The sequence below is a fragment of the Cavia porcellus genome, unplaced genomic scaffold (assembly GCF_034190915.1).
Source record: "Cavia porcellus strain 051 isolate PalLab524CR breed Dunkin Hartley unplaced genomic scaffold, mCavPor4.1 scaffold_17, whole genome shotgun sequence".
Classification (NCBI taxonomy): Eukaryota; Metazoa; Chordata; class Mammalia; order Rodentia; family Caviidae; genus Cavia; species Cavia porcellus.
In genome coordinates, this window is record NW_026947500.1 from 54486071 (window position 1) to 54511476 (window position 25406).

General features: G+C 37.1%; 1 protein-coding gene across 1 annotated transcript in view; it reads left to right on the top strand.

Annotated features, from left to right (window-relative positions):
• Positions 1 to 25406, top strand: part of Tcn1 (transcobalamin 1) — a 31617-nt gene that overhangs the window by 4741 nt on the left and 1470 nt on the right. Inside the window, 4 exon segments of the mRNA XM_063229093.1 lie at positions 90 to 232; positions 21138 to 21310; positions 22294 to 22557; positions 22559 to 22612. Coding sequence (XP_063085163.1) covers positions 90 to 232; positions 21138 to 21310; positions 22294 to 22557; positions 22559 to 22612 — 634 coding nt within the window.

Consider the following 25406-nt stretch of genomic DNA (forward strand, 5'->3'; position numbering starts at 1 on the left):
AAGAAAATGATGGGCTGTAGAAGTTGCTCAGAAGACAGAAGGCCAAAAAGTCACAATCATGTGCCTTGTTAAACTTGAATGATTTCCCTTTCAGGGTTAAATTTAAACTCAGGACAGCTTGCTTTGATTACACTGGCTATGGGAGCACGTCGTACCCCTGATGAAATCATATATGATAACCATCTGCTCAGCCACTTAGAAAATAAATTCCAAGCAGAAATGGAAAATATGGGTGAGAGTCAGATGTTCAGCTGGACAAACCTGTCTTCTCCTCCGTGGATTCAGAACTATTGAAAGGTGCCCTTTGCTCTGTCCACCCCATCCCTCTTGATACACAGGCCCCCTTCCCACCTTCTCTCAGAAGCACCTTGAATTTTCTTTTTAATCATGTTCAGTTGAGCACTGACCTATGTCAAGCTGCTTTACCCATGACAGCAGACATGCACACACACACAAAACAATCCCTTAGTCCTCCACAAGCTTGGCTTTAGACAAATAATGAATTACACAAGACACAGCTGTGTCATTAGTACCAAAGTATCCACTGCTAATATAAGAGCTAAAGATGACCAAAGTACTTTATCCCTGGGAAGCGTAGGTTGCCCATGGGGGCTGGTGGTAGAACACACAGTTTTAACATTAACTCCTAACAATATTTATGCTGTTAATTATTAATTTCCCCCAACTCCATCTGCTCTGAGATGCCTCCAGCCCATGCTTGTTGCTTCCAGTAACAGTCTTACTGCTGGAATGGCAAGAAGTTTGAAGGTAGGACCACTTACCCTAACTTTAGCTCCATGACCACTGAAATATTTAGACAGCATTTTATTTGTGTATTGGTACATTTTTGCACCAAGCAGTGATTACATTCTCCATGGAGCCGTGGTGCATGCACATAACACAACTTAATTCTGCTTGTCCTTCCTTTTCTTTAGCCTCCCTTGGACCTCCCACTATTTCTTGGTCTCCTTTCCTTCTTTTTTTATTTAAAGGAAAAAAAAAACCCCAAAAAGTACAAGTAATACAGAATTTTAAAAAAACAGTAAGAAATCACTAGTTAACAGATTACATATTGTCATCTTAGGAATAGTTGCTCAAGTCACAGGATCAAAGCATACAAAGTGGACATTCAAACAGTGAGACTGCAAACAGTTGTGTTCAATGATCCAACAAAATCTCAGTAATATGGTCATCTATCTCAACACACGTAAACACACTTGCAGTTGTATCATTTAGAGCACTTTTTTCCCTCTCTTTTTTACAACAACATTTATACATTTTGGGTTTCATTACTCCCATAGCTCTTATTACTTTTTTTTGGAAGAGAATAAAACCAAATATGACAAAACAAAGCAGTCAGTCAAAACAAAGGAGGGACATAGTACATGATGTAAAAACAGAATACAAGGTAGTCAACAATGGTTATCATAATGCCTCTTGTTACCTTAAAAAGAATTGCCTATATCATTAGGTATAATAAAATTGAACAAAACAGTACAGAACAAGACCAATAAAACCTAAACATTGGAGACATTACAGGACTTCAAAAGAAGATAATAGTCAAGCCACAATGGGTATCATAGTGAATCTTATTGCCTTCAGAGTAGTTGCCTATACTCTCAAACTTGATGTTATCAAACAGAACAGAACAGAGTAAAATCAGTCAAAACAAGATTGTGGGAGCAATACAGGGCTTCAAATCATGTTAATAGGAAATCAAAATGATTACTATAATATATCCTGCTATTTTTTTGATTTTTTCCCCTTAATTACAAAAAATAATAAAAGAAATAAATAATTTTTTAAAAAAGGGTGCAATTGAGATGAAAGAGGACATAACAACATAACAATACAGGTCAAGCATAACAATTTCAGCAACCTAGTGCTTCACCACCACCAAATAACTTGACTTAGTAGTAGTTACCATAGTGTCTTTTTTCTTGAAATATTTGAGTATAACTTTGTATACTATGGCTTCAAATATATCCAGGCAGTGTGAAACCATTTAAGAGGATGAAAACATTACAGGGTATTTAGGAACAGCTAACGGAAAATGAACAATGGTTTCTCTATTATCTCTTTGCCTATAAAAGTTTTTGTTTATACTATCACATATAATAAAATCCAGTGAGATACAACATGAGAAAACCAATGCAGACAGAAGAACAACAGTTTGGTGGGACTTCAAAACAAGATGGTATTAAATCAGCACTAGCTATTATGATGTCTTGTTTTCTTCAAAATAGCTGTTCATTATCATCACAGGCAATAATATCAAATGGCCCATAATAAAGCCATTCCAATTAATGAGTGAAAACTTTATCAGGCTTCAAAGCCACATAATGGGGAATCATGATTACCACATACTCTTATATATTTGAATCATTTCTTACAATAGGGAAACTGGTATTCATACACGTGAGTTTGATTTATTTCACTTATGAGTATGGTCTTTTTTTATTTTTCTTTTTTTTTTTATTTAAGAGGAAAAAGAGAAAAACACAAAACAAACCAAAGCGGTGTAAGGGTACACGTAATACAGAACTACAAACAAAACAAAACAAAACAAACAAACAAAAAAAACATAACAGTAAGAAATCACCTGTTAGTATATTACATATTATCATCTTGAAAATAGTTCCTCAAATCACAGTATCAAAGAATACAAGGTGGACATTCAAACAGGTAGACTGCAAACAGCTGTGTTCAATGATCCAAAAACATTGATACAGTCAGCTATTTAACACCCCTAAACACACTTGCTGTTATATCCGTTAGAGCTCTTTTTCTTTTTTTTTCCCACTCTTTTTTACAACAAAATTCACGCACTTTGGATTTCATTACTCCTTAGTGCCTATTACTTTTTTTTTGGGGGGGGAAGAATACAGTCAAATATGGCAAAACAAAGCTGTCAGTCAATACCAAGGATAGACATAGAACATGATGTAGAACAGAGTACAAGTTTATCAATAATGGTTATCAACGTTGTCCCTTGTTTCCTTAAAAAGAATTGTCTATGTCATTAGATATTATAAAGTTGGACAAAACAGTAGAGAACAAGACCAATAAAACTTAGGCATTGTAAACATTACAGGACTTCCAAAGAAGACAATAGTCAAACCAGAATGGGTATCTTAGTGAATCTTATTGTCTTCAAAGTAGTTGCCTATGTCTTCAAACTTGATACTACCATATAGAATGGAACAGAGTCTAATCAGTCAAAACAAGATCGTGGGAGTACTACAGGACTTCAAAACAAGTTAATAGGAAATCAAAAAGAGTTACTATTTATATATCCTAATTTTTTGAATTTTTTCTTTAATTAAGACAAACATAAGAAATGACTAAATAATTTTTTTAAAACAATAAGGGGGAGATTGAGATAAAGCAGGACATAACAATATAACAATAGAGGTCACAGCATGACTGTTTCAACAACCTAGTAATTCACCACCATATAACCTGACTTAATAGTAGTTACCATAGTGTCTTTTTCCTTGATATATTTGGATAAAACTTCATATACTCTAGCTTCAAATATTTTCAAATCAAGAAGCCCAGAATAAAGCCTTTCTAATTAATGAGTGCAAACTTTATAAGGCTCCAGGGCACCTAATGGGGAATCATGATTACCACATATTTTTATATATTTGAATCATTACTTACATTAGGGAAACTATTCGGTATTCACACATGCGAGATTGATTTATTTCACTTATGAGTATGGTCTCAAGCTGTGCCCATTTATTGATAAATATCTCAATGTGATCCTTCTTTATAGCTGAATAATACTCCATTGTATAGAAATACCACAACTTTTTTATCCATTCCTCAGTTGATGGACACTTGGGTTGTTTCCAAGATCTGGCGATTACAAATTGTGCTGCTATAAACATGGGTGCACATATATCACTGTGGTATGATGCTTTCAGTTCTTCTGGGAATATGCCTAGAAGTGGAATAGCTGGAATAAATGGGATTTCCAGTCCCAACTTTTTGAGAAATCTCCAGATAGATCTCCACAAAGGCTGTACCAGTCTACACTCCCACCAGCAGTGCAGGAGAGTTCCTTTTTCCCCACAGCCTCTCCAGCATTTGTTGTCGGTTTTCTTGATCCTGGCCATTCTTTCAGGAGTGAGATGGTATCTCAGTGTGGTTTTAATTTGCATTTCTCTAATGATCAATGATGATGAGCATTTTTTCATGTATTTATTTGCCATTTGCATTTCTTCATCTGAGAATTGCGTATTCATCTCAGATGCCCATTTTTGGATTGGATCTTTGAATTTTGGAGGTCTGAGTTTCTTTAATTCTTTATATGTTTTAGACAAGAGGCCCTTGTCTGAGAGAGAGTTCACTAAAATCTTTTCCCAGTTTGTGGGTTTTCTTTTCACTATGCTGGAGATTTCTTTTGACATGCAGAAACTTTTTAATAAGAAGTGGTCCCAGTTATTGATTCTGGGAAGTATTTCCCGTGCGGTTTGAGTCCTGTTCATGTATTCTTTACCTACTCCTATGTCTCCAAGGTTTCTACCTAATTTGTCTTCCAATAGATTTAGTGTTTCTGTTTTAATATTCAGATCTTTGACCCATTTAGATTTTAATTTAGTACATGGTGATAGACATGGGTCTAGCTTTAGTTTTCGGCAAATGGAGAGCCAGTTTTTCCAGCACCATTTATTAAAGAGACTGTCGTTCTTCCAGTGAACCTGCTTGGCTCCTTTATTAAAGATAAGGTGGTTGAGTGTGTTCGTAGTTGTGGTTGTATCTTCTAATCTATTCCACTGATCTTCGGCTCTGTTTTGATTCCAATACCATGTTGATTTTACTACTGTTGCTTTGTAGTATAACTTCAAGTCAGGGATTGTGATGCCTCCTGCTTTGTCTTTGCTGCTTAGAATTGCCTTTGCGATTCTAGGTCTCTTCTGGTTCCAGATGAAATTTAGGAGTGATTTCTCTAGATCTATAAGGTACGTTGATGGAATTTCTATTGGGATTGCATTGAATCTGTATAAGAGTTTTGGGAGAATGGCCATCTTCACAATGTTTGTTCTTCCTATCCATGAGCAAGGGATGTCTTTCCATTTTCTGAGATCATCTTCAATTTCCTTTTTCAGTGTATTATAATTTTCACTGTATAAGTCTTTCACTTCTTTCGTAAGAGTAATTCCTAAATATTTCATTTTTTTGCTTGCTAATGTGAATAGTCCAGTTTCTCTTATTTCCCTCTCTGTAATTTTGTTGTTCGTGTATAGGAATGCTATTGATTTCTGAGTATTGATTTTGTATCCAGCCACATTACTGAATTTATTTATTGTATCTAAGAGTATTTCAATGGAGTTTAGGGGGTCTTCTATGTAGAGTATCATGTCATCTGCAAACAATGATAATTTAACTTCTTCTTTTCCTATCTTTACCCCTTTTATTTCTCTTTCTTGCCTAATTGCTCTGGCTAGTACTTCCAGTACTATATTAAATAGGAGTGGTGATAAAGGACATCCTTGTCTTGTGCCCGATTTTAAAGTAAAGACTTTCAATTTTTGGCCATTTAGTATGATGCTGGCTGTTGGTTTGTCATAAATGGCCTTTATTATATTGAGGTAAAGACCATTTATTCCAATTTTCTGTCAAGTTCTTATCATGAAAAAGTGGTGGACCTTATCGAAGGCTTTTTCTGCATCTATAGAGATGATCATGTGATTCTTATTTTTGGCTTTATTGATATGGTGGATTACATTTATTGATTTGCGTATGTTGAACCATCCTTGCATTCCTGGGATGAATCCCACTTGGTCATGGTGTATAATCTTCTTGATGATTTGCTGGATCCTATTTGCCAATATTTTATTGAGGATTTTTGCATCTGTGTTCATTAGGGAGATCGGTCTATAGTTCTCTTTTATAGTTGGGTCTTTCTCAGGTTTTGGTACTAGAGTAATATTTGCTTCCAGGAATGACTTAGGAAGGATTGCTTCCCTTTCAATTTCATTGAATAGTTTGAGGAGTGTCGGCATTAGGTCTTCTTTATATTTCTTGTAGAATTCTGCAGTGAATCCATCTGGGCCTGGGCTCTTCTTGGTGGGCAAGGACCCAATTACATTCTCAATTTCATTAGCAGAGATTGGGTTATTCAACAGTTTTATATCCTCTTGATCTAGCTTTGGTACTTCATATGCTTCTAAGAATCTGTCTATTTCTTCTGTGTTATCAAACTTTTGAGAGTAGAGGTTTTCGAAATAGGTGTTGATGATCCTCTGTATTTCTATTGGGTCTGTAGTGATTTCTCCTTTTTCATTTCTTATTGCATGAATTTGAGCTTTTTCTTCCCTTTTTTAAATAAGGTTGGCTAGGGGCTTATCAATTTTATTCTTTCTTTCAAAGAACCAACTCTTTGATTCGTTGATTCTTTGGATTGTTTTCTTAGTCTCTATTGTATTGATTTCTGCTCTGATTTTTATAATTTCCTCTCTTCTTTTGGCTTTGGGCTTGACTTGCTCTTCTTTTTCTAGATGTTTGAGGTGTAGCATCAAGTTATTTATTTGTATTCGTTCTGTTTTCCTGATGTGGGAACTCAGTGCAATAAATTTTCCTCTCAGAACGGCTTTCATTGCATCCCCCAGATTCCGGTAAGTTGTATCTGCATTTTCATTTTCTTTTAGGTATTGTTTAATTTCTTCTTTAATTTCTTCTGTGACCCACTGATTACTCAAGAGTGTGTTATGTAGTTTCCACGTGTTTGTGGAATTTTTGCAGTATCTTTTGTCATTAATTTCTAATTTCAGAGCGCTATGATCCGATAATATGCAAGGGATGATTTCAACTGTTTTGCATTTGCTTAAATATGTTCTGTGAGCTAATATATGGTCTATTTTAGAAAATGATCCATGTACTGCTGAGAAGAATGTGTATTCTGATGTTTTTGGGTGGAACATTCTGTATATGTCTATCAAACCCATTTGTTCACAGGTGTGATTCAGTTCTGTTATTTCTTTGCTCATTTTCTGTCTGGTTGATCTGTCCCTTGATGTCAGTGGTGTATTAAGGTCTCCTGTTACAACTGTGTTACTGATAATTTGAGTTTTCATTTCTGTTAATAATTGTTTTATATAACTGGGTGCTCTGGAGTTTGGTGCATATATATTTAAGATAGTTATCTCTTCCTCTTGGAGTTTTCCCCTTACGAGTATGTAGTGACCTTCTTTGTCCTTTATGGTCATTGTTGGTTTAAAGTTCACGTTGTCTGCAAACAGAATGGCTACTCCTGCCTTTTTTTGGATTCCTGCTGCATGGAGAATTGTTTTCCATCCTTTGACTTTCAGTCTGTGAGTATCCTTCTGGGTTAGATGGGTTTCCTGTAAACAGCATATGGTTGGATTTTGTTTCTTGATCCATTCTGCTAGTCTGTTTCTTTGATTGGTGCATTGAGACCATTTACATTAATGGTTATTACTGTTAAATGCTGGTTAATTGTAGGAATGCTATCTCTCTGCTGTTGCATCTTTATCTTTCTGTTCTGTTTAATTATTTGCTTTGCTTAGTGGTTTTTTCCTTTGTGTATCTAAACTGTCTTTCAATATTTTTTGCAGGGTTGGTTTGGTGTTCATGAAGTTCTTCAGCTGTTCTTTGTCATGGAAGTATCGTATTGCACCATCTATTTTGAATGATAGTTTTGCAGGATATATCAGTCTAGGTTGGAAATCATTTTGCTTTAGGATCTGGAATACTTCACTCCATGCTCTTCTTGACTTTATCGTTTGTGCTAAGAAGTCTGCTGTGATTCTGATAGGCTTTCCTTTATAAGTGATCTGTCTTTTCTCTCTGACAGCTTTTAATAATCTATTCTTGTGTTGGATTTCTGGGATGGTGATTATTATATGTCTGGGTGTAGTTTTATTTTGGTTATGACTGTTTGGAATTCTATATGCTTCACTGATCCTGATGTCAGTTTCTGATCTCATGCTTGGGAAATTTTCAGCTATTACTTCTCTAAATATCCTCCTGACATCCTTCATGTTGTCTCCCTCTCTTTCATTAATCCCTATCATTCTTATGTTATTCTTCTTTGCATCATCTTGCAGTTGTTGAATTGTTGTTTCCTGATTCCTTGTTATTTTCAAAAGATCTTTCCTTTCCTGTTCACTAGCTGCAATCCTGTCTTCAAGGTCTGAAATTCTATCTTCACTTTCATTAAGGCGGTTTTTACAACTATCAGTGGAGTTTTTTATTTCCTGTATATCTCTGTGCATCTGCATTATGTATTCTGTTTGTTTCTTATATTGCTCGTCTAGGGATTCTATCTTTTTGTTTAGTTCCTCCAATTTTTTATCTGTGTTTTCTTTAGATATATTTAGAATCTCTTTCATTTCTTTTATCATTTCTTCTTTTATCTGGGAGATTATTTCGAGTTTGAATTTCTTTAAAGCTTCCTGGAGTTGCTTGTCAATTTCAGTGGCTATTGTGTCCGATATATGAGGTGGATGGGATATATTTTCTTCTATATACATCGCTCCTAGGGTTTCTTGAGATGGGCTGGAGGTTTGAGGTTGTAATTTGGTCTTTCGTTTTGTCATTTTCCTATATTTCTGTGTTTCAAGTGTTATTTGAAAGCTTCCTCAGGATCTGTTGAAAATCCCCTTCTATGTTTGGAGCTACTGAGACTCTGGCACCGTGCTACCCCAAGCCATTGGGCCTACAGAACCAGTGTCCCTCCTCTGCCTGCTCAGAACTCCACAGTTCCAGACAAGCTCGGCCTCAGGGACACTGTGCGCCCACCTGCCCCTTGGAAGCTCCACAGTTCTTCAATCGCAGCCGGGTTAGGGTACTCACCACAGGCCGCAGTGGTTCAGGAACCTGTGGACCCTCCCTGGTTGCAGAGATATCCAGGGTCCTCCAGACACGCAGAGAGGCCGGTGAGGGCACCCCAGATCTGCCCAGCTCCTCCTCTGCAGACCTATGGCCAGGCGCAGCAGCTAAACAGGCTGGGCTAGGCTGGTAGTGTGGGCCAGCCCACCTATCAGGAGCTCAGCAGGTCTCCAAGTGGAGCCGGAATGGGGAGGCTGATATGGAAGCCTCAAACCCACCTCTCTCCTTCACTGCACCTGGAAGCCTGGGGGAACTCCAGCAGTCTGGGCGGAGATATACAGAGTCCTCCAGACACGCAGAGAGGCCGGTGAGGGCACCCCAGATCTGCCCAGCTCCTCCTCTGCAGACCTATGGCCAGGCGCAGCAGCTAAACAGGCTGGGCTAGGCTGATAGTGTGGGCCCGCCCATCCATCCGCAGTTCAGCAGGTCTCCAAGTGGAGCCGGAATGGGGAGGCTGATATGGAAGCCTCAAACCCACCTCTCTCCTTCACTGCACCTGGAAGCCTGGGGGAACTCCAGCAGTCTGGGCGGAGATATCCAGAGTCCTCCAGACACGCAGGCCGGTGAGGGCACCCCAGATCTGCCCAGCTCCTCCTCTGCAGACCTATGGCCAATGAGTATGGTCTTAATCTGCATCGATTTATTTATAAATATCTCAATATGATCATTCTTTGTAGGTGAGTAGTACTCTATCATATAAAAATACCACAACTTTTTTATCCATTCCTCAGTTGATGGACACTTAGGTTGTTTCTAAGATCTGGCTATTACAAATTGTGCTGCTATAAACATGGGTGCACATATATCATTGTGGTATGATGCTTTCAAATCTTCTGGGAATATGCCTAGAAGTGGGTTAGCTGGAACAAATGGGACTTCCAATCCCAGCTTTTTGAGAAATCTCCAGACTGACCTCCACAATGGTTGTACCAGTCTACACTCCCACCAACAGTGCAGGAGAGTTCCTTTTTCCCCACAGCCTCTCCAGCATTTGTAACATGGTTTTCTTGATCCTGGCCATTCTTTCAGGAGTGAGATGAAATCTCAGTGTGATTTTAATTTGCATTTCCCTAATGACTATTTTTGATGAACATTTTTTCATGTATTTATTTGCCATTTGTATTTGTTCATCTGAGAAGTGTGTATTCATCTTAGATGCCCATTTTTTGATTGGATCGTTGAATTTTGGGGTCTTATTTTTAAAAAAATTCTTTATATGTTTTAGAAGTCCTTTGTCTGAGGGACAGTTCAGTAGGATTTTTTTCCCACTTTGTGGGTTTTATTTTCACTATGCTGGAGATTTCTTTTGATACGCAGAAACTTTTTAATAAGAGGTGGTCCCAGTTATTGATTCAGAGAAGTATTTGCCATGCGATTTGAGTCCTGTTCATGAATTCTCTACCTACCACTATGTCTTCAAGATTTCTACCCAATTTGTCTTCCAATAGATTTAGTGTTTCTGTTTTAATATTCAGATCTTTGATCCATTTAGACTTTAATTTAGTACATGGTGATAGGCATGGTTCTAGTTTTAGTTTTTGGCAAATGGAGAGCCAGTTTTTCCAACACCATTTATTAAAGAGACTGTCATTTTTCCAGTGAACCTGTTTGGCTCCTTTATCAAAGATAAGGTGGTTGAGTGTGTTTGTAGTTGTGGTTGTATCTTCTAATCTATTCCATTGATCTTCGGCTCTGTTTTGATTCCAGTACCTTGTTGATTTTACTATAGTTGCTTTGTAGTATAACTTCAAGTCAGGGATTGTGGTGCCTCCTCCCTTGCCTTTGTTGCTTAGAACTGTCTTTGCTATTGTAAGTCTCTTCTCGCTCCAGATCAATTTTAGGAGTTATTTCTCTAGATCTATGTTGATGGTATTTTTATTGGGATTGCATTGAATCTGTATAAGAGTTTTGGGAGAACGGCCATTTTCACAATATTTATTCTTCCTATCCGTGAGGAAGGGATGTCTTTCCATTTTCTGAGATCTTCTTCAATTTCTTTTTTCAGTGTATTATAATTTTCTCTGTAAAGGTTTTCACTTCTTTCAGAAGAGTAATTCCTAAATATTTCACTTCTTTGAGAAGAGAAATTCCTAAACATTTCACTTCTTTCAGAAGAGAAATTTCACTTCTTTCAGAAGAGAAATTCCTAAATATTTCATTTTTTTGGTTGCTAGTGTGAAGGTTGTGGCTTCTCTTATTTTTCTCTCTGTGATTTTTTTGTTAGTGTAGAGGAATGCTATTGATTTTTGAGTATTGATTTTGTATCCAGCTACATTACTGAATTTATTTATATATCTAGGAGTCTTTCAGTGGAGTTTAGGGGTCTTCTATGTAGAGTATCATGTCATCTATAAACAATGATAATTTAACTTCTTTTCCTATCTTTACCCATTTTATTTCTCTCCCTTGTCTAATTGCTCTGACTAGTATTTCCAGTACTATATTAAATAGGAATGGTGATAAATGACTTCCTTGTCTTTTGCCTGATTTTAAAGTAAAGGCCTTCATTTTTTGGCCACTTAGTATAATACTGGCTGTTGGTTTGTCTTAGAGGGCCTTTATTATATTGAGGTAAAGACCATCTATTCCAATTTTCTGTCAAGTTCTTATCATGAATGAATGATGGACCTTATTGAAAGCTTTTTCAGCATCTATAGAGATGATCATGTGATTCTTAGTTTTGGCTTTATTGATATGGTGGATTACATTTTTATTGATTTCGTATGTTGAACCATCCCTGCATGCCTGCGATGCATCCCCCTTGGTCATGGTGTATAATCTTCTTGATGATTTGCTGCATCCTATTTGCCAATATTTTATTGAGGATTTTTGCATCTGTGTTCATTAGTCAGATTGGTCTATATTTCTCTTTTTTATTTGATTTTTTTTTTTAGGTTTTGGTACCAGAGTAATATTTGCTCCCAGGAATGATTGCTTCCCTTTCAATTTCATTGAAGAGTTTGAGGAGTGTCAGCATTAGGTCTTTGTATTTCTTTAGAATTCTGCAGTGATTCCGTCTGGGCCTGGGCTCTATTTGTAGGTAAGGACTTAATTACGTTTTCAATGTCATTAATAGAAATTGGGTTATTCAGCAGTTTTACATCCTCTTGACCTAGCTTTGGTACTTCTTATGTTTCTAGGAATCTGTCTATTTTTTCTGTGTTATCAAACCTTTGAGAGTAGAGGTTTTTGAAATAGGTGTTGATGATCTTCTGTATTTCTATAGAGTCTGTAGTGATTTCACCTTTTTCATTTCTTATTGCATGAATTTGAGCTTTTTCTTCCCTTTTTAAAATGAGGTTGGCTAGGGGCTTATCAATTTTATTTATTCTTTCAAAGAACTAACTCTTTGATTCATTGATTCTTTGGATTGTTTATTAGTCTCTATTGATTTCTGCTCTGATATTTATAATTTCCTCTCTTCTTTTGGCTTTGGGCTTGACTTGCTCTTCTTTTTCTAGATGTTTGAGGTGAAGAATCAGGTTATTTATTTGTATTCATTCTGTTTTCCTGATGTGGGAACTCAGTGCAATAAATTTTCCTCTGAGGTCGACGTTCATTGCATCCCACAGATTCCGGTAAGTTGTATTTGTATTTTCCTTTTCTTGTAGGTATTGTTTAATTTCTTTAATATTCCCTGTGACCCACTAATTACTCAAGAGTGTGTTATTCAGTTTCCATGTGTTTGTGGGAGTTTTGCAGTATGTTCTTTCATTAATTTCTAATTTCAAAGCGCTATGATCTGATAACATGCAAGGTATAATTTCAACTCTTTTACATTTATTTAAATATGTTCTGTGAGCTAATTGTACCATCTGTTTTAGAGAATGACCCATGTACTCCTGAGAAGAATATGTTTTCTGATGTTGGATGGAACACTCTGTATGTCTATCAAGTCCATTTGTTCACATGTGTGATTCAGTTCTGTTATTTCTTTGCAGATTTTCTGTCTGGTTGATCTGTCACTTGGTGTCTATGTGTGTCAATGTCTCCTGTTATAGTTGTGTTACTGATAATTTCATTTTTTTTCTGTTAATACTTGTTTTATGTAACTTGGTGCTCTGGAATTTGGTGCATATATTTTTAATATTGTTATCTCTTCCTCTTGAAGCTTTCCCGTAACAAGTATGTAGTGACCTGCTTTGTCTCTTCTGATAATTATTGGTTTAAAGTTCACATTGTCTGCAAACAGAATGGCTACTCCTGCTTTTTTTTGTTTCCTGTTGTGTGAAGTATTATTTTCCATGCTTTGACTTTTAGTCCATGAGTATACTTTTGGGTTAGATGGGTTTCTTGCGGACTGCATATGTTGGATTTTGTTTCTTGATCCATTCTGCCAGTCTATTTCTTTTAATTGGTGCATTGAGACCATTTACGTTAATGTTTATAACTGTTATATGTTGGTTTATTGTTGACATGTTTTTTTTTCTGCTGTTGCATCTTTATCTTTCTGTTCTGTTTAATTATCTGCTTTGATTAGTAGTTTTTTCCTAAGTGTATCTAAACTTTCAATATTTTTTGCAGGGTTGGCTTGGTGATCATGAAGTTCTTCATTTGTTCTTTGTTATGGAAGTATCTTATTTCACTACCAGTTCTGAAGGACAGTTTTGCAGGGTACATCAGTCTAGGTTGGAAATAATTTTCCTTTAGGATCTGGAATACTTCACTCCATGCTCTTCTTGACTTTATTTTTTGTGCTGAGAAGTCTGATGTGATTTTGATAGGTTTTCCTTTATAAGTGATCTGTCTTTTCTCTCTGACAGCTTTTAATATTCTGTTAATATGTTGTATTTCTGGGATGGTGATTATTATATGTCTGGGTGTAGTTTTATTTTGGTTATGACTATTTGGTGTTCTATATGCTTCACTGATCCTGATGTCAGTTTCTGAGCTCATGTTTGGGAAATTTTCAGCTATTACTTCTCTAAATATCCTCTTGACATCCTTTATGCTGTCCGCTTCTTTTTCATTCATCACTATTAATCTTATGTTGTTTTTCTTTGTGTAACCTTGAAGTTGTTGAATTGTTATTTCCTCATTCTTTGTTATTTTTAAAAGATCTTTCCTTTTCTGTTCACTATCTGCAATCTTGTCTTCAAGGTCTGAAATTCTATCTTCACTTTCATTGAGGTGGTTTTGCAGCTTTCAGTGGAGTTTTTTATTTCCTGTATATCTCTGTATATCTGCTTTATGTATTCTGTTTGTTTCTTATATTGCTCATCTAGAGATTCTATCTTTTTGTTTGGTTCTTTCAATTTTTAAATTGTGTTTTCTTTAGATATATTCAGCATCTCTTTTCCATTTCTTTCATCATTTCTTCTTTTACCTGGGAGATTATTTCTAGTTTGAATTCCTAAAGCTAAAGCTTCCCGGAGTTGCTTGTTTATTTCAGTTGTTATTATGTCCAATATTTGAGGTGTATGTCGTATATTTTCTTCTGTATACATCACTCCTAAGATTTCTTTTGATGGGCTGAAGGTTTGAGATTGTAATTTGGTCTTTTGTTTTGTTATTTTCCTATATTTCTGTGTTTTAAGTGTTTCCATTGTTATTCTAAGGCTTCCTCAGGGTCTGTTGGAGATTCTCTTCTATGCCCTCAGATCTTTGGACTCTGGCACCCAGTTCCCTGGATTGATAGTCACTGGGGTTGGAGCAGGCTGGCTCAAACCCAGCCTCTGGAACTGATGGCGGCCCCCTGCTTGCTTAGCACTCAACAATCTGCCCAGCACAGCTGGGAGAGGGGAGGCTGATTCCTGCTCCTAGTACCTTCTGCCTGCTCCAGTGCACCCAGAAGCTGCGAGAGAGGGCAGGGCAAGAGAAGGCCCCAAACTCTTTGGGCTTGGGGGAAAGTGCACAAGTCACTTACGCCAGGCTGCTGGGCCTCTGGAACCAGTGGCACTCACCTGCTTGCTTAGAACTCCACAGTCCTCCAAGCACAGTCGGAAACAGGGAGGCGGAAACAGGCTGTAAATCCTCTTTATTTTCTATCAACTGGTTTCATTTTGTAACTCAGAAGATATAACACTAAAGAGACTAAGAGACTGTCCAGTTTATCCTACTTTATAGCAGAGTAGTATTCCATGTGGTGTAAATATCGTATTTCCTTTATCAGTTCATCTACTGATGGGCACAGAGACTGCTTCTAAGATTTAGCTATTGTGAATTGTACTGCTATAAACTAAGTATATATGGGTCTCTGTAATGTGATGTCTTTAACTCTTTCATGGAGGTACCTAGAAGGAGAATCACTGGGTTGAATGGAATTTTTAGTTTTAGATTTTTAGGGAATCTCCATAGAGATTTGAAACTGAAAATAAGGTTGCAAATATAAATATATTTATAAAATATAAATAAATAAAAGAGTGGAAGAAAAGATGACAGAAAACAGAGAGATAGATGTTTTGTAGAAGGGAAGGAGACCCCTACTTAATATAGTACTGGAAATACTAGCCAGAGCAATTAGAAAAGAGAGAGAAATAAAAGGGGTAAAGATAGGAAAAGAAGAAGTTAAATTATCATTGTTTGCAGATGACATGATACTCTAAATAGAAGACCCCCTAAACTCCATTGAAAGACTCCTAGATAATAAATAAATTCAGCATTGTAGCTGGATACAAAATCAGTACTCAAAAATCAATAGTATTCCTCTACACTAACCACAAAATCACAGAGAGAGAAATAAGAGAAGCCACAACCTTCACACTAGCAACCAAAACATGTAATATTTAGGAATTACTCTCATGAAAGAAATTGAAGATGATCTCAGAAAATGGAAAGACATCCCTTCCTCACGGATAGGAAGAACAAACATTGTGAAAATGGCCATTTTCCCAAAACTGTTATACAGATTCAATGCAATCCCAATAAAAATACCATCAACATAGATCTAGAGAAATAACTCCTAAAATTGATCTGGAGCGAGAAGAGACCTACAATAGCAAAGACAGTTCTAAGCAACAAAGGCAAGGGAGGGGGCACCACAATCCCTGACTTGAAGTTATACTACAAAGCAACCATAGTATAATCAACAAGGTACTGGAATCCAAACAGAGCCAAAGATCAATGCAATAGATTAGAAGAGACAACCACAACTACAAACACACTCAACCACCTTATCTTTGATAAAGGAGCCAAACAGGTTCACTGGAAGAATGACAGTGTCTTTAATAAATGGTGCTGGAAAAACTGGCTCTCCATTTGCTGAAAACTAAAACCAGACCCAAGCCTATCACCATGTACTAAATTAAAATCGAAATGGATCAAAGATCTGAATATTAAAACAGAAACATTAAATCTATTGGAAGACAAATTGGGTAGAAACCTTGGGGTAGACATAGGGGTAGGTAGAGAATTCATGAACAGGACTCAAACCACATGGGAAATAATTCCCTGAATCAATAACTGGGACCACCTCTTATGAAAAAGTTTCTGCATGTCAAAAAAAACCCCTCCAGCATAGTGAAAAGAAAACCCACAAATTGGGAAAAGATCATAGTGAACTCCCCCTCAGACAAGGGACTTTTGTCTAAAACATATAAAGAATTAAAAAACTCAGACCCGCAAAATTCAAAGATCCAATCCAAAAATGGGCATCTGAGATGAATACACAATTCTCAGATGAAGAAATAAACGGCAAATAAATACATGAAAAAATGCTCATCATCATTGCTCCTTAGAGAAATCCAAATTAAAACTACACTGAGATTCCATCTCATTCCTGAAAGAATGGCCAGGATCAACAACAACAACAAATGCTGGAGAGGCTGTGGTGAAAAAGGAACTCTCCTGCACTGTGGGTGGGAGTGTAGACTGGTACAAGCTTCATGGAGGTCAGTCTGGAGATTTCTCAAAAAACCTGGGATTGGAAGTCCCATTTGTTCCAGCTAACCCACTTCTAGGCATATTCCCAGAAGATTTGAAAGCATCATACCACAGTGATATATGTGCACCTTTGTTTATAGCAGCACAATTTGTAATCACCAGATCTTGGAAACCACCCAAGTGTCCATCAACTGAGGAATGGATAAAAAAGTTGTGATATTTCTATACAATGGATTAGTACTCAGCTATAAAGAAGTATCACATTGAGATATTTATCAATAAATGGGCACCGCTTGAAATCATACTCATAAGTAAAATAAATCAAACTTGCATGTGTGAATACCAAATAGTTTCCCTGTTGTAAGAAATGATTCAAATATATAAAAGTATGTGGTAATCATGATTCCCCATTATGTGGCCTTGAAGCCTTATAAAGTTTTCACTTATTAATTGGAATGGCTGTATTCTGGGCTGCTTGATATTATTGCCTGTGATGAAAGGAACAGCTATTTTGAAGAAAACAAGACATCATAATAGCTAGTGCTGATTTAATACCATCTTGATTTGAAGCCCCACCAAACTAAGGCTCTTCTGTCTCCATTGGTTTTATCGTGTTGTATCTTGCTGGATTTTATTATATGTGATAGTATAAACAAAATTTTTTATAGGTGAAGAGATAATATAGAAACCATTTTTCGTTTTCTGTTAGCTGGTTCCAAATACCCTATAATGCTTACAGAATTCAAGCTATAATGCTTGAATGGTTATACCCTGTCTTGATATGTTTGATGCTGTAGTATATGAAGTTATATTCAAATATTTCAAGGAAAAAGACACTATGGTAACTACTATTAAGTCAGGTTATTTGGTGGTGAAGCACTAGGTTGCTGAAACTGTCATGCTTTGACCTGTATTGTTATGTTGTTATGTCCTGTTTTATCTCAATCTCTCCCTTATTCATTAAAAATTATTTCACTTTTTATTACTTTTTTAATTAAGGTGAAAAAATAAAAAAATAGTTAGGATATATTATAGTAACTTTTGATTTGCTATTAACTTGATTTGAAGTCCTGTAATACTCCCACTATCTTGTTTTGACTGATTAGACTCTGTTCCATTCTATATGATAATATCAAGTTTGAGGGTATAGGCAACTACTTTGATGGCAATAAGATTCACTTTAAAATCAAGCACAAAACAAGGATGTCCCTTATCACCACTCCTATTTAATATAGTGCTGGAAATACTAGCCAGAGCAATTAGACAAGAGAGAGAAATAAAAGGCATAAAGATAGGAAAAGTAGTTAAGCTATCATTATTTGCAGATGACATGATACTCTATATAGAAGATCCCCAAAACTCCATTGAAAGACTGCTAGATATAATAAATAAATTCAGTAATGTAGCTGGATATAAAATCAATACTCAAAAATCAATAGCATTCCTATACACTAATAACAAAGTCACAGAGAGAGAAATAAGAGAAGCCCCACTAGCAACCAAAAAAATGAAATATCTAGGAATTGCTCTCACAAAAGAAGTGAAAAACCTGTACAGGGAAAATTATATTACACTGAAAAATGAAATTGAAAATGTTCTCAGAATATGGAAAAACATCCTTTGCTCATGGATAGGAAGAATAAATATTGTGAAAATGGCCATTCTCCCAAAACCTTTATACAGATTCAATGCAATCCCAATAAAAATTCCATCAACATATCTCAGAGAACTGGAGAAATCACTCCTAAAATTCATCTGGAGTGAGAAGAGATCTAGAATAGCAAGGACAATTCTAAGCAGCAAAGGCAAGCCAGGAGGCATCACAATCCCTGACTTTCAGTTATACTACAAAACAACTGTAGTAAAATGAACATGGTACTGGAACGAAAACAGAGCTGAAGATCAACGGAATAGATTAGAAGATACAACCACAACTACAAACACACTCAACCACCTTATCTTTGATAAAGGAGCCAAACATGTTCACTGGGAGAACGACAGTCTCTCTAATAAATGGTGTTGGAAAAACTGGCTCTCCATTTGCCGAAAACTAAAACTAGAACCATGCCTTTCACCATATACTAAATGAAAATCTAAATGGATCAAAGATCTGAATATTAAAACAGAAACACTAAATCTATTGGAAGACAAATTGGGTAAAAACCTTGAAGACATAAGTGTAGGTAGAGAATTCATGATCAGGACTCAAACCGCATGTGAAATACTTCCCAGAGTCAATAACTGGGATCGCCTCTTATTAAAAAGTTTCTGCACATCAAAAGAAATCTCCAGCATAGTGAAAAAAAACCACAAACTGGGAAAAAAATCTTAGTGAACTGCCCCTCAGACAAAGGATTTCTGTCTAAAACATATAAAGAATTAAAAAAAATCAGACCTCCGAAATTCAAAGACCCAATCCAAAAGTGGGCATCTGAGATGAATAAACAATTCTCAGATGAAGAAATACAAATGGGAAATAAATATATGAAAAAATGTTCATCATCATTAGTCATTAGAGAAATGCAAATTGAAACTGCACTGAGATTTTATCTCACTCCTGAAAGAATGGCCAAGTTCAACAAAACTACCCACAACAAATGCTGGAGAGGCTGTGGGGAAAAAGGAACTCTCCTGCACTGTTGGTGGGATTGTGGACTGGTGCAACCATTGTGGAGGTCAGTCTGGAGATTCCTCAAAAAGTTGGGATTGGAGATTCCATCTGACCCAGCTATTCCACCTATAGGCTTATTCCCAGAAGAACTGAAAGCATCACACCACGGTGATATATGTGCACCCATGTTTAAAGCAGCAAAATTTGTAATAGCCAGATCTTGGAAACAACTCAAGTGTCCATCAACTGAGGAATGGATAAAAAAGTTGTGGTATTTTTATACAATGGAGTACTACTCAGCTATAAAGAATGGTCACATTGAGACATTTATCAACAAATGGACGCAGCTTGAGACCGTACTCATAAGTGAAATAAATCAAACTCACATGTATGAATACTGAATAGTTTCCCTATTGTAAGAAGTGATTCAAATATATAAAAGTATGTGGTACTCATGATCCCCCATTATGTGGCTTTGAAGCCTGTTGTTCTTCTGTCTCCATTGGTTTTATCATGTTGCATCTCACTGGATTTTATTATATGTGATAGTATAAACAAAAGTTTTTAGAGGCAAACAGATAATGTAGAAACCATTGCTTTCCATTAGCTGGCTCTAAATACCCTGTAATACTTTCATCCTCTTGAATGGTTTTACACTGCCTGGATATGTTTGAATACATAGTATATGAAGTTATACTCAAATACTCCAAGGAAAGAGACATTATGGTAACTACTATTAAGTCAGGTTTTCTTGTAGTGAAGCACTAGGTTGCTGAAATTGTTATGCTTTGAGCTGTATTGTTATGTTTTTATGTCCTCTTTTATCTCCATTGCCCTCTTTTTAAAAAAATATTTATTTATTTATTTTATTATTATTTTTCAATTAAGGGAAAAATAAAAAAAAATTAGCAGGATATATTATCGTAACCATTTTGATTTCCTATTAACTTTGAATCCATGTATTGCTTCCACCATCTTGTTTTGACTGATTTTACTCTGTTCTGTTCTGTTTGATAGTATCAAGTTTTGAGAGTATAGGCAACTACTCTGCAGGCAATAAGATTCAGTATGATACCATTCTGGTTTGACTATTATCTTCTTTTGAAGTCCTGTAATATTTCCATTGTTTAGGCTTTATTGTACTTGCTCTGTACAGTTTTGTTCAATATTATTATACCTAATGATATAGGCATTTAAGGTAGCAAGAGGCATTATGGTAACCATTGTTGATTACCCTGTATTCTGTTTTTACATCATGTACTATGTCTATCCTTTGTTTTGACTGACTGCTTTGTTTTATCATACTTGGTTTTATTATCTTCCAAAAATTAATATGTACTATGGGAGTAATAAAACCCAAAATGTGGAAATGTTGTTGCCAAAAAGAGAGGAAAAAAAAGTGCTCTAAATCATACAACTGCAAGTGTGTTTAGGTGTTTTAAGATAGAGGACAATATTACTAAATTTTTGTTGAATCACTGAACACAACTGTTTGCAGTCTCACTGTTTGAATGCTTTAATCCTGTAACTTGTACAACTATTTCTAAGATGACAATATGTAATCTATTAACTAGTGATTTCTTACTGTTTTTTAAAGTTCTGTATTACTTGTACCCTTATACTATTTTGTTTTTTTTTTTCTTAAAAAAATAAAAAAAATAAAAATGAAGCTAGTGGAGTTGGATTTGGTGTCCCTAAAGAGCCTTTAAATTTCTCAGGTTTGCTGATTTTCTGGGTGATCTCTCCCATCTATTGCACTCCTTTCTCTATAGCCAAATGGGAATAGAGTAACCAATAGTAGATTAAAAATTGTGTCTCCCCAGTTCCACGTCTCTGGGTAAAGCATTTCTTCTCTTCACTGTCTTTCTGAGGCATATGATCACTCTTACTAAGTGCTCCCCACTCATCTTGGATGTACTGACCTTGTGCCTGTGCCATGGATGATGCTCCACCACCCAGATTGCTGAACTCTTTGCTCCTGAAAATAAAAATTATTATTTCCATTGCCACCTTGTAGTAGGTCACCATCTAATCCCCTTGACACAGAGGTCCTGGTCAATAGTTTTTATGTACTTTGAGTTTTCTATGAAAATTATTCAAATTTTCATTTTCAGTGCTTTTTTTTTTACCCTACTACTCTCAGAAGAGAATGTTTTGAGGGGGAATAATGGATAACAGATGACAGTTTAGCCTCTTTATGGATATAGGGTACAACAGAAAGACCTAATTCCTTGGTCATTTTAGCTATGAAACAAGGAGCAAGCATGAGAATATTTATATGAAACATTGTAGGAAGTGTAAGAGCTTGGGAAAGTGAAATTCCTTTACTAAAATTGCCTTTGTTTCTGATTTGCTGCAGTGATCTAGATAAAGTGGCTTCTGTGACAAAGTCTATCAAGTCTGATCAACACAGAGCAGGATCCCAGGGAGCAGGACCAGTTACCCTCATGTCACTTTCACCCTCAACAAGAAGTCTCTGGACCGCCAGCACCAGCACAGTATCCAGCCTCTAGGGACTGGGGATCCAGATATGCAAGTCCATTCTCCACAAGAGGTTTGGAAAGGAGGCACCATTCAGTATTTCAGAGAGGAAAATGCAAGTTTTCTCATACTCCTTTTCCTATCAGGAAGGGAAGATGCTATACTAACCAAGTCCCAAGCCGGATAAGGAACCCCATCCTGCCACTAATGAGGACTTCTGCTAACCGCCAGTTCCTTCTCAGTACAGTGGACTGATTGTTTAGTCTATCATCCTGAGTTTCCTCCATTCCTTTGCCAATGTGGCTGGAATATTAGAGAAAAATAGAAAAGGTAAGAGCAACCAGCATCTAAAAGTGGAAGATTATTCACAGGCATGCACTCACAAATCCACAGCCATAATATGAAATGCAGGGTTAAGTATGGGGCACCTGGCAACTTGACACAGGGCAGAAGCTTAAAATATTCAAGGGCAGGTATGGCAGGAATGTTTGAAATCCTTCTCCCCTGTCATCGATTAGTGCAACCAGCCATCTTGCATTTTCCAGCTCTGTCACTCTCAGAGCACTGAAAGTCCCACATCCCAGAAATTCCCTCAGTCCAGGACAAACTTGTGTAGAGGCTCACCAGAGTTTCCCTTCCCGACAGACACCAGGGCAATGGCTGTTTTGGCCCTGACATGTGTGAAGACAGTTGTAACATGTGGACAGACAGAGACAGATACAGAAGATTTAAGCAGCCTCTATAATCATATAGGGTCACTGGTAAAAATGATTTTGTCTGAGAAAAAAAGAAAATGATCTTGTTGGAAACACATTTAGCACTGGAGCCGCTTTGCAGGTGAGTCACAGGGTAAAACAGGAAGAGGAGAAATGAGCCAGGGAGGAAAGTGATGCCTCGATGCTTTCTTTCGAGTTCCCTAACATCTTCTCCATTCAGTGTTTCTATGCTAATCTCCACTGGATTCTCCACCTCATCTGAAATGCATTCCCTTCACCGTCAATCTTTACTTCTCCATATCCAAATGCTATGTGAGGCTGTTCCTGACTATAATTTTCTTTCTTTCTTTTTAATTTTATTTTGAAGGTAGTAAAAATACAGCAGAACAAGACAGAACAAAGCCAATTGAGACAATGCAGTGGAATTGGTACAGAACTTCACAGCAGGATATTGGGATAGTAGTAACAGGTATCATAGTATATCTCATTATCTTCACAATAGTTGTCCAGTCAATTAGGTATAGCAAAATCAAACCAAAAAATAGAACATTATAAAACCAGTTGAAAGAGAGTATTGAATACAGCAAAATAAACAACAACAACAAAAAAAAACCAGTGAAAACAACATTTGCCTTCAAACTGAAGATAGAAGGAAATCCCCCATATTTGCTATATTGCATATGGTCATCCTCCCAAGAGATGCTGAGACATCTAACCTCAGTTGCTACGGTGTGTGTGTGTGTGTGTGTGTGTGTGTGTGTGTGTGTGTGTGTGTTTGATTCACAGACTGAGCACTGGTAGTCTCACAGGAGCCGCTAGTTTTCTTCTTGGCCCGCGCCAGGGATGCTTACCAAATAAGTGGGCAAATAAGCTGCCTAAGTCCCACCATGGCCAGATCTTGGGAGCGCTGTCTCTCCTCCCTAACTACAATTTTCTTGTGAAGTGTGAAATTTACCTGTCTTGTGCTATCCCATGCAGTTTTACACTCTGCTGTGCATCCTGCTTTTGAGCATGCATCAGTGCTCCCAAATAAGATAATTGCTGCAGAAGTAGCAAGCAGCAGTGGTGGTACAGAAGCTAGTTTATGTGGGGCACTATTAACTTACTAATGCACACAATGACACAATCAGGAAAGAATCATTAGTTTCATTTCCTAGAAGAGGCGGCTCTGCTACAGGGGGCTGGTAACTTGCCTAATTTTACACAGCCACAAAACGTTGCTGTTGGAGATCCTGGAACCTTGACATTTCTCAAAATCCCTTCCCAGGACCCACCTGTTACACACATTCCCTGAGGTCCAGCACTTTAATTCCACATTCATTCATCAATTTACTCAACATCAAGAGGCAGATACAGGAAGAGAGCTAGTAAAGCTCAAAACCCACCAACACGCTGGTTTTAACAGTTGTTTGCCTGAGGTGAGACTGGTGGTGAGAGGATTTTACCAGGAGAAAGGATGGCAAGGACAAAAAAGAAAAGGTACAAAATAGTGTCATGTATTTTGCCACATGTGAACTCTCCCAGTCTGGCTGCATAGCTGAATCATCTGAGGCAGCTCTGAGGAAATGCAAAGTCTAAATCCCTTGCCAGCGCTAGACACAGAAATGGAGGGGCAAGGCACAAGCCCTGGTCTTGTTTGAAAGCCCAACAGGTGGCACTGCTGCCTGGCAAGCCTGAGAACCAACTGCCTGTAAGATAGCTCTGAAGAGGAGGTATAATAGGATCAGGTTTGCTTTTCTCTTAAGGTATAATGAGTGCTTATTGACACTTGATCAGTTTAAGAATCTTCAAGAAAAACTGAAGTGTCTTTTTCTTGGAAAATACAGAGCAACATATGCAAGCCCAACGTATGTTAGGTGTTATTGCTCACTGCATCACTTACTCGATTGCCCTTGGACCCTCCATGACATCATAGTTCTGTCCCTTTCATTGAGCTTACATTCTTCTGCAGAGACAGTTTCTGTTCAAACAAATGACGAGAGTCAGAGGAAGTTACACGCCTTCCCCTGAGCTTGTGAGCCAGGCTATTCCTCCATGGTTATCTTGCATGTTCTTTACCCACCAGTCCTAGAGGAGGAAGAGACTCCTCGGGGCAGGGGTTGTAAAAATGCAGGCGCCCTCACCACACAGGTCCTGTCTTTGTTGTCTCTATATGAGACCTTCACTTACACAGAGCTCCGCAAGGCCCTTTGGGACTCTCCATGCCTACTTCAATCACTGCCTTCTCCGACGAAGCCTTTCCTCAGCCTCAGGAAACATGTATGAGCTCCTCTCCTCTTTAGAAAGATTGTACCATGTCACACCTTTCACGGCATTCTTCTCAGGGCTTCCTTCTCAACAGTTCACCTGAGAACTGTATTGATTGAGAGCCTCCTATGTGATTCTTTCAGCACTTGGGATAGAGAAGTGAGTATGGCTGGGACTCTCTATTTCCATTGAAGCCACTGTAGCTTATGTTATTAAGCAATTCCTTACCTTTCCATCCAAGCTAGTTTATAAACTTCTTGTTTGCAGAAATGATAACTGAATTAAGTGAGTTGCCTCCTGAGTACTCAATGTTCAGTAAGTCTTGCTTTGTTTTTTTGTTTTTTGGCCTTTTTTTTCAAACTTTTTTCTTTTCCTCTTCAAAGAAAAAGTTAAAAAAACTGTGGAAGTAATGGAAACTAAAATGCGCGATTGTTAGTGTAAAAAAGAGAGGAAGGAAAGTGATCTCAAGGATATAACTGCAAGTTTATTTAAATGTGTAGGAAAGAGAACCATATTGCTGAGTTTTTCTTGGATCATTGAACAGAACTGACTGCAATCTCACTGTATTAATCTCCACTTTGTATGCTTTAATTTTGTAATCTGGACAGCTGTTTGTAAGTTGACAATGTGTGATCTATTAACTGGTGAACACTTACTGTATTTTTTTT